The 26,093-nt window shown below is 36.5% G+C and overlaps 1 protein-coding gene across 2 annotated transcripts in view; it reads left to right on the top strand.

Annotated features, from left to right (window-relative positions):
• Positions 1–25,690, top strand: part of KLHL15 (kelch like family member 15) — a 28,381-nt gene extending 2,691 nt beyond the window's left edge. Inside the window, exons 2-3 of one of the 2 annotated variants that reach the window (XM_068532475.1) lie at positions 9,145–9,856; positions 24,164–25,690. In XM_068532475.1, coding sequence (XP_068388576.1) covers positions 9,152–9,856; positions 24,164–25,273 — 1,815 coding nt within the window. In that variant the 5' untranslated portion in view covers positions 9,145–9,151 and the 3' untranslated portion in view covers positions 25,274–25,690. Of the gene's footprint in view, positions 1–3,219; positions 3,321–9,144; positions 9,857–24,163 lie in introns of those variants that run through there. The other variant, XR_011072203.1, reaches the window with a different exon arrangement.
• Positions 25,691–26,093: the final 403 nt, after the last annotated feature.

Below are 26,093 nucleotides of genomic sequence, written 5' to 3'. Positions count from 1 at the left end.
GAGCTTTGATTTTTTTTCATCTCTAAATCAGGGATGGTTACAGAACATGGAGGGTTGCGAGGATTAAATTTATTTATTCATCCCACAAATATTTATTAAGCACTTATTATGTGCCAAGCACCGTTCCTAGAAAGGTTCTGGGGATACAACAGTCAATGAAACAAAACAGAACAAAAAAAAAGAAAACAACAAAAAAGTAAACTAAATAAGGAAAATAGCCTGTATCTCCATTTAATATTATTATGGAGAAAAATAAAGCAGAAAAGGAACAGGAGGATTTTCTGTTGGGTGGGGTGGGTGGGTGGTTTTCGATTTTAAAGAGGGGGTTTGGGGAAGGCCTCACTGAGATAAGACACGGGAGTACAGACCTGAAGGGAGCCATGTATATTGGGATTAGTGATCCAGGCAGAGGGAATGGCAAGTTCAGAGGTCTTAAGGCGGGTGTGTGGCTGTTTTTCAAGAAACAGCAAAGAGGCCAGTGTATCTGGGACAGGGTGAACAAGGGGGAGGAATTAGGAGAGGAACTCTCACAGTTCATTTTTGCCATGGGTATATGTTGTGCTGCTGCTGGTCTGAAAGCGGAAGGCCTTTTCAGTATTAGAAATTTTAACTTTGGAATAAAGAAACTAGAAAAGGCAAGATATTTCCTCAGACTTTTTGTTTTTAATATAAGACCTTTAAAACTCATCTGGCTGAATCATTGAAGCAGATAAAAACAGATAGAAGATTTATTCTTTGTCTCTGATAAGATCATTGAATTTAGTTAATGATTCTGCATCATTTTAAGATTTTCAGGAAATCTGTATCATAACATCAGGACCTTCCAAAAGGTTCAGTTTAGTTGTTTATTTCTTATGTAAAACTAAGGTGTTAACATTATAGTATTGATGATTTCATGTTAGGAAGTAACTTAGTAGAAGATTTGGGGTTTTATTCCCCAATAGAGGCTTTTCCTAGAATTCTCACTGGATCCAATCTCTAAAGGCTAGGGAAGCTGTTTTCCATGACATCACTCTTGGACTACTTTTACTTGTAGTGAGGAATAAGCAGAGGAGCATTAAATTAAAATCTTCTGATGAAAAAATAGCATTGAAACAGGAGTGGCTTTTTCTTATAAGGTTTCTTTTATTATAGGATGACTAAATGCTAAACATACCTGAAAAGTGAAGTAATTTAGATATTAGGTGCCAACCGGGAGGCTGGAGGACCCAGAGCCTTTCTAAAAGCTTAGTTAATGGTCATTTGCAGTTTGGTACTGAGTTATAAAAACATTTTGACGGACAAGAAAGAATTTCCAGTACTAAACAAATTAGTTAACTTACGCAGCCTTTCCTCTAGTATTAGACTTAGTTGTTTCTCAATTTGAGTAGTATATCTCAGGGTAAAATGACTGCTAATAGAGCTAATAAAGTTAGTCTGTTTTTGGAATTTCTTTCCTTTTAGATTGAGAAGTTGGTTGCTTTGAGATTGTTGAATAAAAGATTTTTACTTTACAGGTTACAGAAATTGTGAGAAATTTTACGATTCAGGAATTAATTCTATTTTTATCCGTAGTAAGCTTTGCATTTTCTTTTTAGTGTGCAAGTATGGCATTTTCTGCATAGGCATCAACGTTGGTAGGCTAACAGTTTGAGGATGAAGGTAGTATGAAATAATTCAAAGTTTTCATTGGAGATACGTATATCAACCTCTGAGAATCTAGCTTTGTACTGAATAAATTAGGGTTTAGTATGAATTTTCAAGCAACTGTAGGAGGAATGTGAAAGCATTAAGTTATTGCTTATGGCATAAACATGGAGGTTAGTTAATTTTGAAATATCTTCTACTTAATTGCCCAGAATTTTGCCCTCTAATCAGAATGACAGCCTTCTAACTGAAAAGGAAGCATTTAATTTCTTTGCCTTTAATTTCCTGTCCAATTTTACCCCCACCAGACTTCTTTCTTTACTGGTCACTAGAGAGTTTGAACTGTTAGAAATTTCTGTGATACAAATAGCAGTCATGGTCTTCCAGGGCAGAGGTAGGAAGAGGTTGCTTTGTGTATGTGTGTGTTGTTATTTATCTCTTGTACAGTCAGTGGTACTTAAACTTTTTGGTCTCAGAACATCATTATACTCTTAAAAATTACTGGGATCTCAAAGAGCTTTTGTTTATGTGGGTTGTGTCTATTTATATTGACCATATTAGAAATTAAAATTGGAAAGTTCAAAAAAAATACTTGTAATTCATTCTAAAAACCCATTACATGTTAATAATTAAAATTGGGAAGTTTAAAAAAATACTTGTAATTCATTCTGAAAAAACCCCATTACCTGTTAATCTAAATAACATTTTTTAATAAAAAATAACTATTTTCCAAAACAACAAAAAACTTGGTGAGAAGAATGGCATCGTTTTACATTTTCGCAAATCTCTTTAATGTCTGGCTTAATAAAAGACAATAGGCTTCTTATTGGCTTCTGCATTCATATCACATGTAGTATCCGGAAAACACTGAGAGAAAGAAAGTAAAAAAGAAAAATCGCTTTTAAAATTATTATTATGAAAATTGTTTTGATCTCGCGAAGTTCTCTTAGGGGACTAAGGCCCCAGTTATACCTGGACCACACTTTGAGAAATGCTATACCAGTCATTCTCATGCGCAGAAAATGTGAGGCTTTCTTTTTTCTTTAGTCAGTGCCAAGTTTATGGAACAGGACAAACTCCAGTATTTTCTTTCCTCGTAGTATCAGTATGCCTTATCATTTAGTTTAAGTTGGTTCCTCTTTTGAAAAACCTTACCGTTTGAAATTCTGAAGGCCAAGTGTAGAATACAGAAGTGTAGAAGGCCAAGGGTATACAGGTTTATAAACCATGATTTCTCTTAACCTGATGATGTGTTTTGAAAAGTTAGGATAATAATTTTTGTACATTGAGCATTTTGTATGTCAGTAAGTATCTTTTCTCAAAGCCCCTTAGCAGATTATTTTTCTCCAGCCCTCATCGATTTATAGTTATTTTTGTCTACTTTTACAGTGATTAGTTCTTATAATTATTAATTTATTCCTTAAGTTCCTATAATTCTCTATCTTACACTTAAGATTTTGTATATTTTTCTTTTTGTATTCTTCTTACACGTACCTTTTTCTTGTTATTTATTTTATTTGCTTACATGTGTGTTTTTGTGTTATTTTTGTTTTATTTTAATCTAAGCCTCACTTTTTTTTCTTTTCGTTATAGCTTCCAGGGTATGGATTGTGAACAAGTTGGCTTTGTTTCACATGTTCATTTGTAAGTTTGGTTTTTTGACACCTTAAACATTTATGTTATAGATCTGTGCTGTCCGATAGACTATAATGCAAGCCACAATATATAATTTAAATTTTTCTCATAGCAGCAGCTTTAAAAAGTAAAAAACAGCTGAGATTAATTTTAATGTTTTATTTAACTCAGTATATCCAAAATACTACTTCAGCATGTAATCAGTATTAAAAATTTGTATAATGAGATATTTTACTTTTTTTTTTTTTAAGTCTTCAAAATCTGGTGTTCATTTTACACTTAAAGCACATCTCAATTTGGTCTAACCATATTTCAAGTGTTCAAAAGCCCCATGGGTAGTGGCTTTCATATTGAACAGCACAGATACAAAGAGTAGTTACTCTTGTTAGGGCAGAAAAGCCTAAGGAGCCCAGAAAAGCTAGAAAATTATACTTGTGTGAAGAGAAAAAATGGAAAACAATGCCATTGCAAATGAGGTCCAGTGTTTTGACTACCAGTACATCTCCTGATCTCTTATAAACTTGCATTGTGATAAACCTTAGGGAGGTATGGCGTCTGTAGAGGGAAGTTTGAAGGGTGTTAAGTTCCTGTGGTTCTGTGGGTGATAAGGAGCATTAGGTAAGAGTTGGACAGGGAAGGCAGCATTGATTGACCTCTGGTGGGGTGCCTCCCTCTGGGCTAGACATTTAACTTACGTCAGTTTATTTGATCATCACCCCAACTCAGTAATAATAGATGATGATGAGTCCTAATATATGGATGGAAACTGAGGTCAGGAAGTTAAATTTTTCCAGGTCACACCGATGGTAAGTACTAAAAGCGCTCTGATTTCAAAGATTTTGCTCTTCCTAACCACACTATTTTGTACTTCTTGCAAATCTAGTCTTAACTCTATTTCTAACTAGTTGTATGACTTGGAAGAAAAATTTCACCTGTGGACATTAGTATCTTCATCTCTCAAGTTAGAGTTGGCCTGGGTCCTAAGAGACTTTACGGAGAAAATGAGCTGGGGTTTGAAGTGCTGTTGCTAAGGAGAAGGGTTTCTCCAGAATTAACTAGACTATTAAAGGGTCAGGTTTATTTTATTGGTTCCAGTAGCACCAAGTGAAGGGGCATAATAATAATAAGCCCTAACGTTATGGTGTACTTAAGGGCCATATACTGTTTGAAGTCGTTATGTGTATTAACTCGTTTAGTCCTCACAGCCAACTGTGAGGTAGATTCTACTAATATTAGAATCCCCTTTTTACACATAAGGACATGAGAACGCAGAGAGGCTAAGTAGCTTGCCCCGAGGTCACAGAGCTAAGAAGCGGTAGAACCAGGATTCAAACACAGGCATCTGACTCCATACCTGTACTCGTAACTCACTACCATTTACAGACTATATCATGTTGGTCAGTTAATCACTGAGTATCATCTTCTACTTACATACATGCTTCCTATAAAAGTGTAAGATACTGCTGCTTCTCTAAAGCTGTCTTATTGATAGATGCACCAAGCTTTTTCATGTACAAAAAAAATTACTGCAAATTTCCCAGCTATTACAAATTAGTTTTAGAAGAACTTTAGATCAGATAAACTTCAGAAATGCATTACTAAGACTTTAAAAATAGCTATAGTTTATTTACTTTGCATATCTTTATAAGTGCTTTACACATCTGTAAAATCATATAAAAAGTAGAATAAATAAGAGTTTTATGACTAAAAATTTTTAGAGATCATCGTGTTGAATGCTTTTATTTTATAGGTGCAGAGATAAGGCCAAGAAAGTTTGAGTAACTTACTCAAAGTATAGCTATTTCTGCTCTAAAACTGTATTAGTTAGGGACCTTGGTTATACGTAGGAAAAACCCACCTGAGGTAGTAAGGGGGGGATCTATTCTGAGCATGTAAGGATTTCTCTCAGCACCCATGGGTAGGAATAGAGCTGGGCCTAGGAAGTGGAAAAATGAAGGAGTTAGGGAGCACTCCCTGTCCTCTCGTCTTGGCTTTCCTCTTCTTTCTCAGTTGACTGGCTTTCTCTGATACTCAGCCCACATGGCAGGCAGAAGTTGGTGCCCACAGCTGCTCTTTGACATGTTCTAGTTCCAGTCATACATAGTCAGTGCACGTGTCTTTTTCTCTTTCTCTCCTCTTCTTTCTAAATTCTTGACACAAGAGCGTTCATCTTGATTCATATTTCCCACCCCAATCTGACCATATGTAACAGGACAGGATCACAGGGTGGATGCCTGTCTGCTAGGAATCCCACTTGGTGGGCTGGGTGCCCAGAGGAGAGTGGGTGCTCTCTTTACATCTTTAGGGTCTTTTGCCTCACAGCTTATCAATCCTCCTCATTCCCCGCCCCCACCCCCGGCTTCTTTGCCCTATGATGTTACCACCATATTAAGTATCTGGAACCTAGGTTACTCTTTTTGAAAAAGCATAGTATCTCCTTTAAAAACTTTCATTTAGATGGAATCTTTGTTCGAAAGGTGAATATTAGCTGTTTGAGACCATGTCACATAGTGATAACTGTTGAATAGAGAGGGTTACTTTGACAAGAAGTGAAATGTATGGTATTTTAGGCACTGTCAAAATAACAGATTAATGAAACAAAGCAGTTTCCTCTCAAGTATATGAATGCTGATGTCCAACCTTCTACTATTAAATCCACATTAACTGTGACCAGTAAATCTCGATGAGTCAGAGTGATAGTTGGTGTCCTTAATGATCCTGAGAAAGATAATGAAATATCAAAAATTTCATCCAGTTTAATTTGTTTTTTATTCTAATTATTTTGAAAATTGATAGTTAGTGTGATGTTGATAGCCTTCTACTAACCAGAATATTTGATTATTCAGATAATGTTCCTTTTGTTCACAGTATGCATTTGTGTACATGTGCCTTATATCACTTGGAAAATTCTAAGTTCATTCATTTTACCTTTAAAAATAATTCAGGAAATAAGATCTGATAGCTTACTTTAGTCTTGAATGTGTTAGTAAAGTAGTTCTGCCAAGCATTGATTACAGTGTCTAAAATATTTTATATCTATTTTCCAAATTATAGACAGCCCTCTTGTGTTCTACCTTTCCAAAATGGAAGTATATAGCTTTTGGATTAATGGAGTGCTAATAAAAATTTTGATATTAATTTCATCTTGTGCATACTTTGCTGTCTTAGGTAAGTGAACATATTATGTGGGATAATCAGTAAGACTTACAGGTAAGTTAAGGACAAAGGGGGAGAAAGAGGCACCTAGAATGCCTCTTGATAAGACGGGGAATACAAAAGAAAGAACTGATTGGGGAGAGAGTAGAATTATGATTCTGTTTAGACACAATTTTGAAATCCCTGTGGGGCACCCAGAGGTATCTAACAGGAGATTTGCTATGTATAGTACTAGTGTAAGGATAGAGATTGGGACAGTGATGGTGAAGGCACTGATAAAGGTAGGTATTAGTAGAAACCATGGGTTTAGATGAGATCATTGAGGGAAATACAGTGTTTAGATGAGAGGAGAAAAGGTGCAAAAATAGAATCCTGGGGAACACCAGTGTTTAAGGGATAGCTCTCTTAGATAAAAATCCACCTTCTATTGCTCCTTGTTACTTATCATATACACATATCCTGATCTCTCTCTCTCCCCTCCATATTCACGGATGACTGTGGTACCTGGCTAAGAGTCATTTTCTCCACCTCTTCAATGTTCACATAAGACCACTTATCCAAAAACTGAGAGGCAAAGTTCCCTGACCACCTAAACTCTTATAACCTCCCCCCCTTGCTCCATTTTTATTTTTTTTTTTAAAGAAAGCCACGTGGAGAGGGCTGTCTTTTTTTTTTAAATTAATTTATTTTATTATTTATTTTTGGCTGTGTTGGGTCTTCGTTTCTGTGCGAGGGCTTTCTCTAGTTGTGGCAAGCGGGGGCTACTCCTCATCACGGTGCGCGGGCCTCTCACCATCACGGCCTCTCCTGTTGCGGAGCACAGGCTCCAGACGCGCAGGCTCAGTAGTTGTGGCTCACGGGCCCAGTTGCTCCGCGGCATGTGGGATCTTCCCAGACCAGGGCTCGAACCCGTGTCCCCTTCATTAGCAGGCAGACTCTCAACCACTGTGCCACCAGGGAAGTGCCCTCTTGCTCCATTTTAAAACCTTATTCTCAAACCTGCTGGGCCTTGCCACAATCAGGAACTGATCCACACCTGAAATCTTTAACTGTCGGCTTCCCAGTCTCCGGCTTAATCTCCTCTCTTTTCATTTGGTCTGTCATCTCCAAACTTTACCTCTGTCCTTCTCCAGCTTAGACCTTCTTTCCTTTCCCTGATTGAGTGTTTGGGTGGACCACGAGCCCTACAGCAAAGCAGCTGGCACCACAGTCACTGCTGGCACCTGCTCTATCTCCTTCTTCAGGGAGGCCATCCTGGCAGCCTCACCACTCTATTACCAGTGCCTTCCCCTTTGTTAACCAAAAGAAGAGCACCTCTGTGCGCGAGGCATTACGTTAGATATAGCGGTATATGCCTTTCAGGAATCCCCTCTGCCATATTTTAGAAAAAGGACAGTAGAAAGCTAAGAGAAGGCTTATTAGAAGGTAGGTCGTAAGCTATAGAAGAGCATTTTGTTCTAAGAAGAACATAGAAGAGGGTTGTTTTGTTTTTTGTTTTTAAATCAGAAAGCAGAGAAAACTTTCTGTGACCGGCATGAGCCTGTAAGGGAGTTTGTTTACACTGAAGCAAGGTTCCACAGGGCACAGTGGAGAGGGTTGGGAGGGAATTCGTGGATGGGAGGATGTGTCATTGTGGAGGAAGCTTGGAGCTGTGTGAGGATGAGAGTTGAGGAGAGGATAGATAGTTGGCCTGGGGGGGTTGTGTGGAAAGAAAATTACTTTGCTTCATAAACAGTCTAGTAGACTGAATTAGTTTATTCTGCTTAAGAGATCTAATTATAATCCCACTATTTGGCTTCATTTCTCTGATATGCAGAAATGCGGTTTAATTCCCTTTAAAAATTATGTATTTATGTTTTAAATGTATAAACAATACATGGTCATTGTTTTTAAAAATAAGGTTAATGAGGTAAGTAAGAAGGAAAAGATAAACCTCAAAATTTCTTGAAGTCCCACTACCCCAGGGACATCATTTTGGTATATATTCCTCCAAACTTTTTCTCATCGAAACATATATATATATATATATATATATATATATATATATATGTATATTTAATTTTTGAAAATATACTGAGTATACTGCAGTTGCCTGCTTTTTTTCCCACATAACAACAATACCTAGTAAATATTATTTCTTAGAATAGGTAGATTGCTGCCATCATTTTTAGTTGTTAAAGTAATCCATTGTAGGACTGTACCGTATTTATTTCTATTGGCCTTTTGAATACTTTCCAGTTTTTTATTATAAATAAGGTTAGAAAGAAAACCTGTGTGTGTGCAAGTTGGCATATGTATCTGATTATTTCCTTTGGGTAAGTTTCTAGGAGTTTTCAAGGTCAACAGTGTACTTTTTGGTTTAATTTCTTTCTTATCTCTTTTTCTCCTGATTTAGTATTTGGCTGAGAAATCCTTTTTGGATAATTTGGGGACGTGTTTAAATATATTTGGTAAACAGTGTAAAATCACTGGGATAGGCATATATTTGTAAGTTAACAATTTACCATTGTTGAATAGATATTTAATAGATTTTTTTCCCCCAGGTAGGGAAGCCAAAAATATTAGCCCACAAACCTTTAAGTTGTTTTCTCCCAAAGGGTTTGTACATGTAGGACTTAGGCAGTGGAATTGAGATAATTATAAAAACTTTTTAAGCTCTAAGTGAATAATGTCTTCAGAATGCATGGAAATGATTAACACAGTTTTCTTTGATTACTTTTTTTCCAGGTGATTCATGGCAGGGGACGTGGAAGGATTCTGTTCCTCCATCCATGACACCAGTGTCTCTGCTGGGTTCAGAGCACTGTATGAGGAGGGATTGCTTCTTGATGTCACTCTGGTTATTGAAGATCATCAGTTCCAGGCCCATAAAGCACTCTTGGCCACCCAGAGTGATTACTTCAGAATTATGTTTACCGCAGACATGAGGGAGCGAGATCAGGACAAAATTCATTTAAAAGGTCTAACTGCTACCGGTTTCAGCCATGTCCTTCAGTTTATGTACTATGGAACTATAGAACTGAGTATGAGTACTGTTCATGAGATTCTTCAGGCTGCCATGTATGTTCAACTTATAGAAGTGGTGAAGTTCTGCTGCTCTTTTCTGTTAGCAAAAATCTGCTTAGAAAACTGTGCAGAAATTATGAGACTCTTAGATGATTTCGGTGTAAACATCGAGGGAGTCAGGGAGAAGTTGGACGCCTTTCTGCTAGACAACTTTGTACCACTCATGTCCAGGCCTGACTTCCTGTCTTATCTGAGCTTTGAGAAGCTCATGTCTTACTTGGATAATGATCATCTGAGCAGGTTCCCAGAGATAGAGCTGTACGAGGCTGTGCAGTCTTGGCTGCGGCATGATAGAAGACGCTGGAGACATACCGATACCATCATTCAGAACATCAGGTTTTGTTTGATGACCCCATCCAGTGTTTTTGAGAAGGTTGGTGCATTTGAAAGCAATAGACAGGACTCATCGTTTAGCTAATAAGGCAGTATGTCTTTATAGATAAGATTCTCAGGCTTGGTCAGGAGCCAGAAAGAATGAATAGTTTTTAAGAATAGTTATGTGTAAGAAGTCTAATTTGTTGTAGCTTGTGTATTTAGGTTTTTTAAAGCACATTTTGTGGGTGAAAGATGGACCAGGTAGGTGGTAGAATAGTTTCATTTTGAAAGTACTTTTAAAGTTGAAGCATAATTATTTAACCCCAAATATTATAAGTTTGCTTTAGCTTCTCTTTCTTTTCACAGAGTAATTAAATTTGAACTGGGTCCGTCTAGCTCTCTTTTTAAAAATGAATTTAAGTGATACATGCTGAAATTAGAGTTGAGAGGAGTTTTGTAGTTCTGAATGATAAGTATTAACACAATTTCGTATTCCTCTAAAATGTAGTGAGGAAACATAAAATAGCTCTTGAAAACCAGTAGGCCCTGGTGGTGATCTTCTTCCCTACTCTTGCCTAGTTCTGCGCCTCCCCGTCCTTCTCCCCCACCCCCCTTCACTGTGAATACTAACTGAATTTAATCATGAAAACATATGTTTGTCTAAAACCGTTGTTTTGGCATTTCTAAACAAATAGACTATAGATCCTCTATCTACATTGATCAAACATCCCTGTGCACATTTTACCATGTAATAGTTCTGCTGTCTTAAAATTGTCTTTCTCCAAAACAGCCTTGGCCTTTTTGCATGTAAGCATTTTTCATTTTTTATATCAGAGTCTCAGTTGTGATGCTCTCTTGCCCAAAGGAGAGAAAGCAGTTTCAGTAATTGCTTAACTTAATTGGTTTCTAATCACATGGTTACCTCTGGCGCGCTGTTTACTTCTTGCATCTTTTCTTCTTTCTGGAAAGCTCACTTAAAGCTTTGGTCGACACCCTTCATGTTAGGTGGTTCCTCAGCTTTAGTTACCAGACCTGGTGATAAAAATATAATATTTGCAAAGGAGGGTTGTTTACACCATTTGAAAAATAAACAAATTTGCGCCTTCGAATAACACTCAGCAGCCTGGCATGTCTTTTTTTTTCCTCTCTGAAATGCTGTGAAATATCATTAACTTAAAACTTTTACTAGATAACTCAGTTTTGTGGGATTTTATCTTTATTCTCAGAATGTACTGATACGACAGAAATAATTGAAACTGAAGAATACATTTCTTAATTATTTTTTGTTCAGTGATAATCAGCCCCACATCAACAATGTAAATAATTTTTCTCTGATGTTTTGATTTTTTTCCTTACTATTGTTTTTATTGCTCTCTTTTCCTGGGGAATCCTGTTTTGTCTTTACATGTTAGATGGAAATGCTTTCCCACTATTAAAGCAAACAGACCCCCCTCAACTTCAGTCTAGATGGAAGTGCTCATGAAATAGAGAATAAAATTTTCCCTCTTGTAGGACATTATGATGGATAATTGATAGCAGTAAATGATTAAGTGCTGAGCTGCAGAGCCTTTTTATATTCCAACTATCAGTTCAGGGTGGTCAGTAGTGACAGTGGCTGGAAGTTAATACTATCAGGTAATTTTGTAGGGTTTTTTTTTTTTTCCATCATCTTCTTTCTTTCTTTCTTTTTTTTTTTTTGGCCGCACTGCGTGGCTTGCGGGATCTTAATTCCCCGACCAGGGGTCGAAGCATGGAGTCCTAACCACTGGACCGCCAGGGAACTCCCAATTTTGTAAATGATATAAAACATCACTTGTACCTTCTGATGGTTCTGTTTGCATATATGGCGTAGGATGTGGTTATTACTTATTGGCCAGGTATTGGGAATCTCATCAGAATAAAAATGTTGTTAAGGCTTCCTTCTTGAATTAATTTCTTACGAAAACTTAATAAGGCCCTGGCTACAGAGAAATCTTTCTGTTTTTTATAATATAAATCTTCCAGTTTTATTTGTGATACTGGTAAGGTAAATGGAAGGGAAGGTAGTCGGTGATTCTTGTCTTAGCAGTGTGTGAGAGAGAATGTTTATCAAAGGAATGTGTTGTAAAACACTAAGTTAAGCAGATTTGAGACCTTACCTCTAGAAATTAAACTTCAGAATCTGAAGTGGAAAATTTGGTTGGGAAATAAGAATTTGGACTGTTTTACACCATACTGTTTTGAGCTCCTTGAAAATAGGGCCCATCTATTTTTCCTGTACTCAGCACTCTGCAGGTCTCAAACAAGGCCATTTTAAAACCATTATATATGCATGGAACCAGAAAGGGCACAGAAATAAAGACATAGTACATCTGTGCTGGTCCTTTTTTGGTATGAGAATCTACATGGGGAAAAGTGTAGGCAGTTTTGATTTGTGGTTTTATCCTATTTGCTGAAATTTAGAAAAATGGAATGTTAATATGCACTTTTTATTTTTAGCTTTCAATTTTTAAAAACTGTCTATTAGACTTTGTAAACATACAAAAAAGCTGAAGGAACAGTAGAATGATCACCCATAAACATATCTTGTAGGTTAATAGTTGTTGTCATTTTGCCACCCTGGTTTTAGATAGAGAGGAGAGTGTGTGTGCCTTTATGTAAAATTTTTGTTTTTTGCTAAACCATTTTAAAGAAAGTTGTAGATGTGACGTTTCCTCCTTAACTACTTCAGCAAGCATCTTATCTCCCAAGAGTGAGGAAATTCTACATAACCATAATACCGTTATTGAAATTAACAGTCATTCCTTAATATCGTGTAATATCCACTTCATTTTCTGATTTTCTCAGTTGTCCCAAAAATGTCTTTTTTAAGCTGTTTCTTAAAGATTTAATCAAGGTTCATACAGCACATTGGTTATTATGTCTCTCTTTTAATCTGAAATTGTCTCTCCTTTTTCTCATTTATGATGAGGATGCTCAAACATACAAAAAGTTGAAAGAATAGTACAATGAATACCTATATAGCTATCACCTAGATTCAAGAACTGTTAACATTTTACCATATTTTCTTTATGTAGTTTTTTTTTCCTTTGCTGAACGTTTGAAAATAAGTTGAAAACATCATGACATCTCGTCCCTTAATACTTATTAACATGCCTCTCCTAAGAATAAGGACTTTTTCCTACCCAGGTTCAATACCATTCCACCCAGGAAAATTAACAATAAGACCCTGATATCATCTAACAGCTAGTTCATATTCAGCTAGTTCATATTCAGAGTTGTCCCCCAAATGCCCTAGAATCCAGTCATGGTTTACACATTGCTTTTGGTTATCATGTCTGTTTAATCTTTCTTAAAGAATCTAAAACAGTCCCCCACTTTTGCTTTTTTTTAGAAAGATCAGATTACTGATTGTCCTAGTGTGTCCCCACATTCTGGATTTATCAGATTATTTCCTTGTGTTGGTGTTAACTTAGTTCTTCTCTTCCTTATATTTCCTGTTAACACACCTACTTTTTAGCATCGTGTATTTTCAGGAACAATTACAGGAAAATGTTGTTGTAATGCCAGATAAAGTCTTGGAAAACCACTTAGCAACTCTGATCAAACTTAGAATTTGCCATTCTTTTTTTATTAGGAGGCTAAGTAGCCCAATCCCATGACTAAAATCATCAAGGACTTTATTCACAGTACTCTGCATTAGGTTCCTTTTAGATTCATAAAATTTCCCCCCCTTTTAAAAAAAATTTGGAGCCCTTCCATTCAATTTATTGGAATTAAAACTAGCTAAAGTGTCAAAATTAAAAGATTATTCTTTTTATTAAAAAAGTAGTGTATCTCTAGAACCATGCTATTCAATACAATCACTGCTTGTGGCATTTGAATACTTGAAATGTGACAAGTCTGATTTGAGATTTCAAAGGTTAAGATGACAAAAAGGATATAAATTACCTCATTACTAACTTTTATATTGATTATATGTTGAAATGATATTTTGGATATATTGGGCTAAAATACATTATTAAAGTCAATTTCACCTTTTTGCTTTTTAAACTATGGCCACTAAAAAGTGTAAAAATTACATCTTTGGCTCACATTTGTGGCTCAGATTATATTTCTGTTGCACAGCGCTGCTCTACAAGTTCAGGGAGTAAGTTGTGCTCTAGAAACTCTAAATATGCATACATTAAACAGCCTTTCTCACTTATTTAACCCTCTCCTGGATCCTTAGCCTTTAGAAATGTTCTGTACAGTTTAGTGTTAAGTGAACCTTCCTACTTAACTATTCTGTGGAATGGCTGATGAAGATAACTTAAGTATAGCATCTCTTTGTCAGAATCCTTTCCCTGGCCTCAGGAAAATAAAAAGTGATTGAACAAAGCTTCGTGAAGAAACCTTTAGAGATTTTAATTCTTCCTTTGGTAGTAACGATCAGATCTGAGCAATGGCTTTGTAAGGGGCCATTCTGCCTCTCCCTAAGGAATAGCCCCCACTGATTCCAGGGACCCGAAACATGCCCTCTAGCTGTGCCAAAATCTTTGGGTTTATTCTTCTGCAGTATCTTTTCCCCTAGTCGTCTACTGGATTTTCTCCCCAGCTGAAAACAGACTGTCTTAACTTTTGTACTGACTCTGTGGGACAGGATCATCACCCAAGAGACCAAGACTTCCAGATTTCCTCACCAAGTTCCTTAGAGGCAGTGATTCTACTTATCTGAACACCTTACACTTAGATGCCAGGCCTTGCACCGAGTGCTCTACACATAGGTAGAGTCTACAGGTTATCTCTGTTTTGTAGGTAAGAAAACAGGCTCAGAAAAGTTAGGAGTCTTATCCCAGAGTAAGTGGCACTGTCCAGACTGGAACCCGGGTCTGCTTGCTTCTCAGTCCAAGCTACTAGAGTAGGGAGAGGACCCTCATGTGCAGGAAGCATGTAGTTAACCCTGTGGCCCTGCTTGGGTGGTTTAGAAGTTGTTACAGAGTTGTGAAAATTCTAACATGTTTGCATGAACGAAACATAGCCTAAGAATTTTAATGGCACTGAAAAAAGTGTAAGATGTGGGAACACTTTAAGGTGTGAAAGCAGAATTCTGGAGTTTTCACTGTATAATCGAGGAAAGCTGAAAATAAATGTAAGGATCTTGTCCTTTTGACATGGTTAGGAATATGATTCATTTTAACTATAGTCCATTCTCAGGTTTAATACTAGACTTCAATCTCAGTTTTTACGTAATGCAAATGTCTGTGTCATGTATTTTTACTAACTCTAATGGTCTTTGCATCTGTTAACAGAGATAAGGCCTGACATTTGTCATTCTGAATTTCAGTGATGTGGAGATTTAAATAGTTTAAACTTTGCTCTCTTTGGTCTTTTGGTTTTTAAAAAACAATTATTGCTTTATTGAAAACATTTTATTAAGTAAATGTATATTTGGCAAAATGCCTCTTTTACTTTTTTGTACAGAAAAGACCTTTTTAGCAAAATTGTTAAATTATTCATTAAAATACCCATATGTTGATTTTTTAGTAAAGTGACATTTTAATATTTTTGAACCCAGGGCATCTTCAGTATCATAAATATGCGTAAGGTAAGATTTAGCATACCAGTGATCCCCTTAGAAATTATATTAATCATAATCATAAGATCTTACAGTTTTTCAAAAGGAAAGAAAATTATTTTTTAAGGAATCAGATTATATAGATGAATTCTGCTTTATTCCAAATATTTTGTTTTATAAACTAGCTCATGATATTCAGATACCCTAATGTGCTTTTTTTTCCCCCCTAACCTGTTAAATGTAATTCACCATATCCCCCCAAATTAGGTTTATTTAACTTTTGAAGAGCAAAGCTAATGTTTTAATGAGAAAAGATGTTAATTCTCCTTCACTGAGAATATATTTGGATTTAGCAAATCATATCCGCATTTTATAAAAGTTTGTTGTTATAAGGATATTTACAGCCTTGAGATAATTTTGATAGTCCATTGAAAAAAGATAAGTTCATTACTAGTGAATATTAATCCTAGGATCAGAGTGAAAATGCTTCAGAAAGGCTAACACTTTTTTTTTTAATGTCTTTTACTTAAGGACCAGAATTTGTGGCTTTAAAAGCTACAGTTTAAAATGGGGTAAGGTGTCCTGGACTCACCTTGGAACTGATAGAATTTAAGGATTACAAATTAAGTATCCAAGTATACCTTACTAAGACCCTTAGTACCTTCCTAAGAACGTGGTAGCTCTCAGAACTGGTCTTCACAAAGCACTGATAATCTTCCAAATATTTCTCTATCAGCATAGTTGGTTTATATAGCATTAACAATGGACTATGACACATAAGGAAATTTAGTCTTAATGTGTCGTCCTTGGGTGGTGTGATATTTTGGTTGAGGCACAACCCACTTGGTAATGAAATTGCCTGGGCAAGGACACATCTATGTAAAATGTAGGTGCTGTGTACCCTTCAGAATTCCTTCACTTAGGCACTGCAACATGTTTTGACTAATCTAGCACTTGACCAATCCAAAATTTCTGTCCAGAAACCAAACCATTAACTTTAGTGTTACCACAGTTTAGCCCAAAAACTCGAAAAAAGTAATTATTTCTAATGACTTAAACTACAGCCAGACAAATCTAGAGGAAAAAACAAATTTCCCTCTAACCCTCAGTTTTAGAAGAAACAAGCAGTGCTGTATTTGACAATAAAAATATTTTTTAGAAGACAGTAACCTGGATTTCCAATGTGAAATTTGATTAGAATTTCTAATAAGCTTGAGTTGTTTTTGAAAAAGTTTAAAATCCCCTTCATATATTAAATAGCACTTATACAGCTAGAAACTTGAAATTACTTAACAATCAGCTCACTTGCCCCTTGGAGTGAAAGCACAGAGATAAGCAGGTTTTTGTTTGAAACTAGGTCAGTGGGTTAAGCGTACTTTCTCAGTCAATGTCTTTTTCTGCATCAGTCTCTTTTTTACCGACCCCTCCCTCCCAGCCCCATGGACTTGGATGATTGTAATTAATACATGTGCACTTCTTTAAAAATCACCCAAGGTGTTTTTCTCCTCTCCAGTCTTCTGCCCTTTGTGTATAGATATGGAGTGCTCTTATTTTCCACCTTTGACTTGCATTCACTCCAGGTTCCTGGAGTTGACTAGGTGTTGACTGCTGTGAAATCCCCTGGGAAAGAGACTATTAGAAGGTTGTATTAAGCTGGTAGGAACCTATTGAAAATGGGAGTTAAAAAATTCAACCTTACTTGCTGATTTTCCTTTTAAATAAAAGGGAGATGAAAACAAAAGCATAGAATTGGAAATTGACTGTGGAGTAACAGGAAAGGAAGACATGGAATGGGGACAGCCATATTTACTTGTAAAAGGAGAAAATCTTTTTAATGAATTGGGAAATAAAGAGAGGGAGAGAAACCAAATGATAAGCAGAAATCGAAAAGGATCAGAGAATTCAGAAAATGACTGGAGAAAAGGTTAGGAGCAGGAAAGGAACCAGGGGGGTATATTAAGATTTTAGGCTTTAAAGTTTTAATTCTCAAATTTAATATTTACCCAGAAAATGTTACATGTGTCATAGGTAAGCCTTGCTCATTCAGAAGTTAGTTCTAGGATTAAACCTTTTATTTGACTTTCCTTCTGCTCTTCCGTATTTATAAATAAAATATTGACATAGTTGAGAGTATTTCCATAAGTAGGGAAAAAATTGTGTAAAAAAAGTTGTGAATTCTAGAACTTAGTTGTACTATCTAAATATTAGTGTAATCAGATGATAAGATATTCTTAAGTCTTTTACATTATTTTCTACCTTTTAGGCTTGTGCACTCATTTAATTTCTAGTGGTGCTCTATTACTGTTGTACCAAAATTGGAAGGAAATTAGACTTTCTAAACCCATTTATTTATCTGTCTATTTATTTATTTTTGGCCTTGCAGCGCAGCTTGTGGGGTCTTAGTTCCCCGACCAGGGATCGAACCTGGGCCCTTGGCAGTGAAAGCGCCAAGTCCTCACCACTGGACCCCCAGGGAATTCCCTAAGCACATTTATTTATTTATTTATAATTAATTTTTATTGGAGTATAGTTGATTTACAATGTTGTGTTAGTTTCTGCTGTACAGCAAAGTGAATCAGTTACACATACACATATCCACTCTTTTTTAGATTCTATTCCCATATAGGTCATTACAGAGTATTAAGTAGAGTTCCCTGTGCTATACAGTAGGTTCTTACTCGTTATCTATTTTATATATAGTAGTGTGTGTATATGTCAGTCCCAATCTCCCAATTTATCCCTCTCACCCGCCCCCCTTTCCCCCTTGGTAACCGTAAGTTTATTTTCTACATATGAAGCACATTTATTTTTGAGTTAAATATTTTTCACTATCTATAGAAAAGTTGAAGGGATAGAGGACTCACCAAATTGTGCTGAAACTCTTATAAGAATATTGTCCTGAGGGAGTCCTTTCCCTTGCCCCCATTTGCCCTGGTCACTTGCCTTCTGAAGCTGTCAATACTTCAGACTCTTGCCTACTTGGAGAGGACAGGATGTGTAAATCCTTTTTAAAATTTGTTTTAACTGTTTGGTATTTGACTGCAATTATAGTGTTATTGAGAGGATTTGTGCTTAACAGGAACTAATTTTTTTAAATAGCCTTATCCCTGGTCATTTTTCAGTTTTTCAGGACAAAGGGATTGATTAAAGGCATTTTGTAACTAGCTTTTTTGGTGATGATTTTGTTTCACATAAATCAATACAAGCTTCAGTTCTGAGCATGATTTTATAAGTAAGCCTCTGATATCAGGGTAGATGTTTTTGCAGTACAACATATAAAGGCTTCCACATTTTACTGAATTATCAAAATTAATATCAAATGTCGCTGTGGTTCCCAAAGACATAATTTGTTTTCGCACTAAAGCTCCATGACAGTAACTGCTTTATTTTTGGGTATTTCTTTTGAGAATACTGAATCATGGAGGAAGGATGATAAAACTGACAGCCAGGGCTCAGTCTTCCTTCCACATGACACCTTATACTCATCATTGCAAAAATTAGGTTAGCAGTTTTGGATGTAGGAGGGCCAGAGAGGTGTCTGTTCATGCAACTTACTCCTTTTATAAAGGGAAAATACCTAAACTGGAGGCTCCATGGTCACACAGTGACTTGGGGACAGTGTCAAGTCTAAGACCTGGGATCTTGAGTTCAGAGATTATTCTAACCCTCAGTCCTCACCCCTCCCACCTCCCTACAACTGGATAAACTAATAAAAGGCCTTTTGTTTCTTTGGTTTAGTATATTGGGCATTTAAAATCCTTTTGAAAGGTGAAACAGCTGATAATACCTTAAATTGGCTGGCTGAAAGCCTAAAATCATTTTTTAAACTATAGCCTGTTTTAGTAGATACTTTTAAATTGTAGATTTTTAATCAAATAAAGGTAGTAAGCTCTATGGAAATGCCTGTTTTAATTATATTGCCTGCTTCATTTTAATTCTTTCAAAATTAAGAGCAGTATAAACAAATTACCTTTAAAAGTTAAAAATTTAGTAAGTGGATTATATAACATTTTGACAGAAGAGAATCATGGAATTTTTACCCAGTGCTAACGGCTAGCTATTATTTCTTTGACTTAATAAATATATTTAGAGGAATCACATTCAAAATTATTAATTTCTCACATTTTCTCTAAATGCATATGTGCATGCACACAATTTCATTAAACCAAAAGATTAGAGGAGGAAATGGCCAATTTAAAATTTTCAGATCACTGTTTTTAAGAGGTAATAAATACTTTCACTTCAAAATGCTTTTCATAATACAGTTTTTTAAAGTATCAAAGCAAAAAACGTGATAATCTTTCCAAGTTTTAAAATAAGACAGCTTTTTAAGTCCTAGAAAGGATAAGGAAAGTATTTCAGAACATGAAAGAAATGTCATTCTTTCCATATCTTTCTTTTGAGAGAGCCTGATACACAGATAGTTAAACTGTTATATGAGGAGCAAATGATGAGAGAAATGCTTTCTCTGTGAAAAGATGAGCCACACGTTTCTTTTTGGATAGCTCCCTTCATTAATGCATTTTAAGTGATTCCATTCACAAAGAAGCTTTTGGCCCTACACTTTTTGTTTTAAAGCAGAGTGTATCTATAATTACTTTGTCCAGGATTATCACAGAGGCATTAATTTCCTGTTTCTATCATGAAAGGAGAAGCTAGTTATGCTTATTGATATTGTGTGGTTTTAGAGGAAAATTGCAGCAATAAGTAGCCCTGGGAAAAGGCAAGGTAGATCTAGAACTTCTAGCCTTGGCAGAGAGAAGTAGGAGCTAAATTTCTTTGGTTAGAATATCTTTTAGGGTATAACAGCTATCTCAAAAGGCACAACTTCCATTATTGTGGGCTTAGAGGTAGAACAGATCAGGTAAAGATGTAGCTTTGACTGGGACTGCAACATAGTGCTGAAGTGATTCTTGTAAACTCATTGGAACCCAAATATCACAGGAGCACAATAGAATGAATAGGGAGAGGACAAAGGGACCAGGAGATTGGGTATATAAAAAAAAGAAAAGACTAGGAAGTGACTCTAGGAAGCCATTAAGCTGGCCCAGTTTGACGTGATCTGCAAGAACCTGGGGTTGGAAGGTGGAAAGCCATTATAGGCCATTCTGCCTAGTCCTTGTGTGATGCTGGAATTTCTCTCCAGCCCTCCTGATAGGTGGCCACACCTGGACTACCTTCAGTGGCAGGATGCTAGACTCCAGAAGTAGACAGTTCTTCACTTTGGGAACATGCACCCGTACCCTTTTTACTGTAGTCCCTGTAGAAAAGCCCAATACAGACCTATTTCGAATCTAAAAAGGGCAAGCCCCTCAAGAGCTCACTGGTAACTATATGTTGTACATGTATTATATACATTTTTCCCCTGCATATACTGCTGACTGCAAAACTCCATTTTTATTTTTTGAGAATATTATATATACAGTTCTGCAGGTTTTGTCATTTTGACGTTTTGAATGTCTGTGTTACTGCATGTGGATTAATCTCATTCCTTTTAATGATTGCATGTTATATACCAGAGTTTGGTCAACCAATTTCATATTAATATGTGAGTTGTGCCCAGTTTTTGTGCTCTTACAAATAATAATGCAGTGAACATCCATTATGTTGTCAGTCCTAATTGCAAAGCTTTTCCTTATATTGGCCTAAAGTCTTTCTCTTAACTTCTACTTATTGGTCCTGAAAACAGTTGCCATCTTTCTCTCCTGAGTCTTCTCTTGGATTGAAACATTCTTCATCTGTTTGACCACTCTTCCTGTGATTTGGATCTCTTTGCTGTCTTCTCGACATGATCCACTTTGTTGTCTAAAGTACACTGGTGGAATTGAACACTGTCTTAGTTGTGGTTTCACCTGAACAGAGGGTGGGACTGTCTAATTCAGTCGATGATTTTATTAGTTCTTAAGACTGTCATATCACATTGTTGGTTCGTAGTGAGGATAGAGTCAGTTAAAGCTTTACATTTGGAGTTTGTGGATCCTTGGAACATCTGATAAAAGCTGTGGATTTCCCCCCTCCCCCCCCAAATGCATTAACATAATTACTGTTGCAATTTCAGGTGGTTCATGGGTCCCTAGTGTTTCTGTTTTCTTTATGACTAGGCTTTGTTGATTATTTTGCTGAAGTCATAGGTTCTCTCATTCTCTAGCAGTGTTGTTACATCATCAAAAATTAAACCAGAAATGGTCAGTCTTGGCATTACTTGGTGAGTCTGTGTTGCCTCCTAGTTTGTAGTGCTTTCTTATATGCAAGCGCTAACTAGTTTTTAACAATGCAGGATCAGGCTCAAGCTAACCAGTCTTAGTTCGGAAATCTGTCTGGTTTCTAGTCCTCTGCCATCCTTCGTGATTCCACACAGGTTACAGAAAGCAGTTAAACAGCCTTATCTGTGAAGGGTCCTAGGATCCCAGGACATGATTTGTGAGATCAGATGACTTGAACTCGGTGAGAATATCTAGCTGGTTTTTCTTTTTTGTCAGCCATCTTGGATTTAAGTTTTTTCTTAGTTACTGTGTTTGATCTTCAGATTGGGAAGAATATAATATTCTTAGCCGAGAATGGAAATAAGATAGGCTGTTTCTCTTTATCTTTGTTAGTATTACATTAACCACCTCATCCAGGGGGGAATTCACTTTTTCCTCTACTTTTTTTTTTTTTTTTTTTACTTTAACCTCTAAAATGCCATTTATTCACTATCTGGCACTTTGTAAAGTCACAATTCCTCCTTAGGCTTTAGCTTTGTTCACAATATTCTTACAGCTCCATTTCACTCTTTATAATACTTGTTTTATGTGCCTGTTTTTTACCATCTGTCGTAAGTAGTTTTTTAACATCCGAATTCCAGAAAGCTCTCTGCAGCACATCAGATTTTTTAGATACTTTCCCCCTTTCTTCCCCTCATCAGTATGTTTTGCAATTATGCAGTCAGCATTATGCTTTTGAGAGCCTCCAAGCCTTCTCGAGCTTCTTTACACAGTTTCTGATCTTGGAATTGATCCTAATTTTCCTTTGAAAATCTTGAAATCTGCCTATCCATTATGGGCACCATTCCCCTTCCTTTCTTTCTTGATCTCCAAACAACACGGCTGCTTCCTCTAAAGCTTCCTCCTACTTGCATGTCATCAGTCATGCTTTTCTGGTGAGGATTAGGTACAAAGTAACAGTTTTTCTCATTTCTCCTCTACTTTCTGGAAGACTGAATATTTACACAAACAAACGCACATCATCAGATGCATTAACGTAAATTGAGTGACACTTCCACAGATGTCCCCTGGTCAGTAATAATAGCTAATAACAGCCGTAATTTTTTCTGCACTACCACATGACAGACACTATACTAAGTCCTTTCCGCGTAGGATAATCTTGCCTGTCTCCTACCTTAGGGTTATGAGGTGTAAGTGCTATTGTCCCAGTAATACAGATGAGGAAACTGGCTTAAAGATACTGAGTCACTTGCCCAAAATCAGACAGCTTGTGAGTGGCAAAGTCAGATATTTCCTAAATCGAATTCTTAATCACCATACTGGGCTGCTTGATGTGGTGCTTAATTACTATGCTGATTCTGTTACTTCAAAACCTGTGTAGCAGTCGACTACTGGCTGTGCACAGTAGGCGCTTAAATATTTAATTTGTTAGCCTAATGACCCCTCTAAGAGAAAAGATAGTATAATTGTTCTTAATACAAAGAATTAATCATACGATCACAATGATTGGACATACAACCTAATTCTTCCTAGACTGTGACTTCCTAGACTTCCTAACTGTGAAAGAAATCACAGCAAATAATAATAGTGAACAATTTCAATAAAGAGAAAAAGTATAAAATCTGTCGATTTTATCTCTACAGGATCCAAATGGTAACCATCCAAATCCTAGCCCTCTTATCTCACCCTTGTCATTGTGATACAGGCTGTTTCTGCTTGGTTTCCAACTTCCTACCTCTTTCACAAAATATCCCTTGAATGTTTTGGACCAGTTTGATATGTTCTTTATCTAAAGTTCGTAGCACTCACAGATGTGCTATACAGCTTCATACCTAACTGTCAGTTGCCTCATTTACTTAAAACTGGTAGATGTGTATTTGTTTTCATTTCCTGAAATATACTCTAAGTTCTTTGAGGAAATGGACCACATCTTATACTCTTTTTTTTTTTAATCTCCCCACAGTAGTTAGCATGATACTTAAAAGTGCTTCATAAGATGTTAGCAGTCATTATAATTAGGTAGTTCCAACCCCAAAAACAAAAAGGAAAAAGTTTGACCTTTTCTTGTCAACTGAATTATTACTATAGGAGTTAATGATATCAGACCAAGTTTTTATGTCAAAAACCAACTGAGAATTTTGTGTGTATTTAAATTTTTACTAACTCACTAACTTAATTCCCTAAATTATTCAGTCATGGGTGTTCTTACAGTGTTCCTTGTGGTTAAGAAAACCAAGGCCAACGTTTCCTCTACCGTGAAACCTCTACTTGTCCTCGTATAGCCACCACTTGTAGCCCAGGGCCCGACATATATTAGGTGATTAATACATTTTGTTAGGGGAATTTAGCTTGTGCCTGGAAAATAACTTGTTTACTTTTAAAAAGATTGGGAATGTGCATAAATTAGTACAAATACAAATTACAAAAACAAATACGATAAAAGCTTTGTAAAAAAAATAATAAAAAGAAAGTATGTGATCTTAACAGGAAATCAGTTTTAGTAAAGTAGCTTAAAATCATAAGCTAATCATCTTAGTGGGCTTTGATATTTTGTTTGCCATTGATGTTTTGTTTTTTGTTTTTGTTTTTTGTTTTTGTTGTTAAATTCTTTTACTTGTATTCTTAGGTTAAGACATCAGAATTTTATAGATACTCCCGACAGCTGCGCTATGAAGTTGATCAAGCCTTGAATTACTTTCAGAACATTCACCAGCAGCCTCTGTTGGACATGAAATCAAGCCGCATCCGCTCTGCCAAACCCCAAACTACAGTATTCCGAGGCATGATTGGACATAGCATGGTTAACAGTAAAATACTTCTCTTAAAGAAACCAAGAGTCTGGTGGGAACTGGAGGGCCCACAAGTACCTCTGCGTCCGGACTGCCTTGCTATCGTGAATAACTTCGTGTTCTTGTTGGGCGGGGAAGAACTGGGCCCAGATGGCGAATTCCATGCTTCTTCCAAAGTGTTCAGGTATGACCCGAGACAAAACTCTTGGCTCCGGATGGCAGACATGTCTGTACCACGTTCAGAATTTGCAGTTGGTGTTATTGGAAAGTTTATTTACGCTGTAGCAGGCAGAACCAGAGATGAGACTTTCTATTCAACAGAGAGATATGATATTACCAATGATAAATGGGAATTTGTGGATCCTTATCCAGTTAACAAATATGGACATGAGGGGACAGTGCTCAATAACAAGTTGTTTATCACTGGTGGAATCACCTCATCTTCCACCTCCAAACAAGTGTGCGTGTTTGACCCCAGTAAAGAAGGGACCATAGAACAGCGGACCAGGAGAACTCAAGTAGTTACCAACTGTTGGGAGAATAAGAGCAAAATGAATTACGCTAGATGCTTTCACAAGATGATTTCTTACAACGGCAAGCTTTATGTCTTCGGTGGTGTCTGTGTGATCTTGAGGGCCTCTTTTGAGTCTCAGGGATGCCCTTCCACAGAAGTGTACAACCCAGAGACTGATCAGTGGACCATCTTGGCGTCCATGCCAATTGGTAGAAGTGGCCATGGTGTGACTGTGCTGGACAAACAGATAATGGTTCTTGGAGGCCTTTGCTACAATGGTCATTACAGCGATTCTATTCTCACTTTTGATCCGGATGAAAACAAATGGAAGGAAGATGAGTACCCGCGGATGCCCTGCAAGCTGGATGGTTTACAAGTATGCAACCTGCATTTTCCAGAATATATACTGGACGAGGTCAGACGTTGCAACTAATGGCATCTTTCTCCCTTCAAAAAAGCCAAACAAAAAATTTGTTTGAGACAAAGTAGTTAATAAAAAAACATAAAGAAGAACCTCACCAGTTTTACTATCAAAGCCATTGGTCTAATATAAAAATGTTTTCATTCTGTGCTCGCATCCTTTTTTTTCTTTTTAGTGGCCTCAAACTCATGCAATAAGTCAATTCTAAGCGCTAGCTCTTGAAACTACTTCCAGAAGCAGTTTAATAGAACGATTCACTTATCTGGGAAGTTGATGTTATGCTTTAAACATTTCTTTCAAATGTCAGTGTAGGAGTCATGCATCTTCTAAGAGAAGACCTGATAAGTGTCACTGGATGTAATTTCAGTTCCTATCTCTATCTGAAATCTTTTTGAACATTTATTTCGGTGTATTGCAGTCTGTTAGACTTTTTGATTTTATTATTTAAGTTTAAAACTCTTGACCTTTTTGCATGGCTTTTTGCTGAAAATGCAAAAATATAAATTTTCTACAAATTTAACTTTTTTATATTCAAAACACTATTTCTAAGCTGCCTTCTCTTATCTGCATTGTGTTAGTGAAAGCATATCCATACTTGCTTACATCTTATGAATATATAAGGCACATCCCCTTTTATGCGTGGTTAGGATTCTATATTTTTAAGCTAGTGCACTTGCACACACGGTTTGCCATACTTGTTGTATTCTAGATGTAACGTCTTTACATGTATTAACATTTTTAGAAAGTTAAAATAACTGGAGTCCTCGTTTGGTATCAGAGTAGCCTATCTTCAGTCCATACTGATTCAGTAATATTCAAACTCCTTATATTC

The sequence above is a fragment of the Eschrichtius robustus genome, chromosome X (genome assembly GCF_028021215.1).
Source record: "Eschrichtius robustus isolate mEscRob2 chromosome X, mEscRob2.pri, whole genome shotgun sequence".
Lineage (NCBI taxonomy): Eukaryota > Metazoa > Chordata > Mammalia > Artiodactyla > Eschrichtiidae > Eschrichtius > Eschrichtius robustus.
The sequence above is the reverse complement of the archived record's forward strand: the minus strand, read 5'-3'. Positions and strand labels throughout refer to the sequence as shown.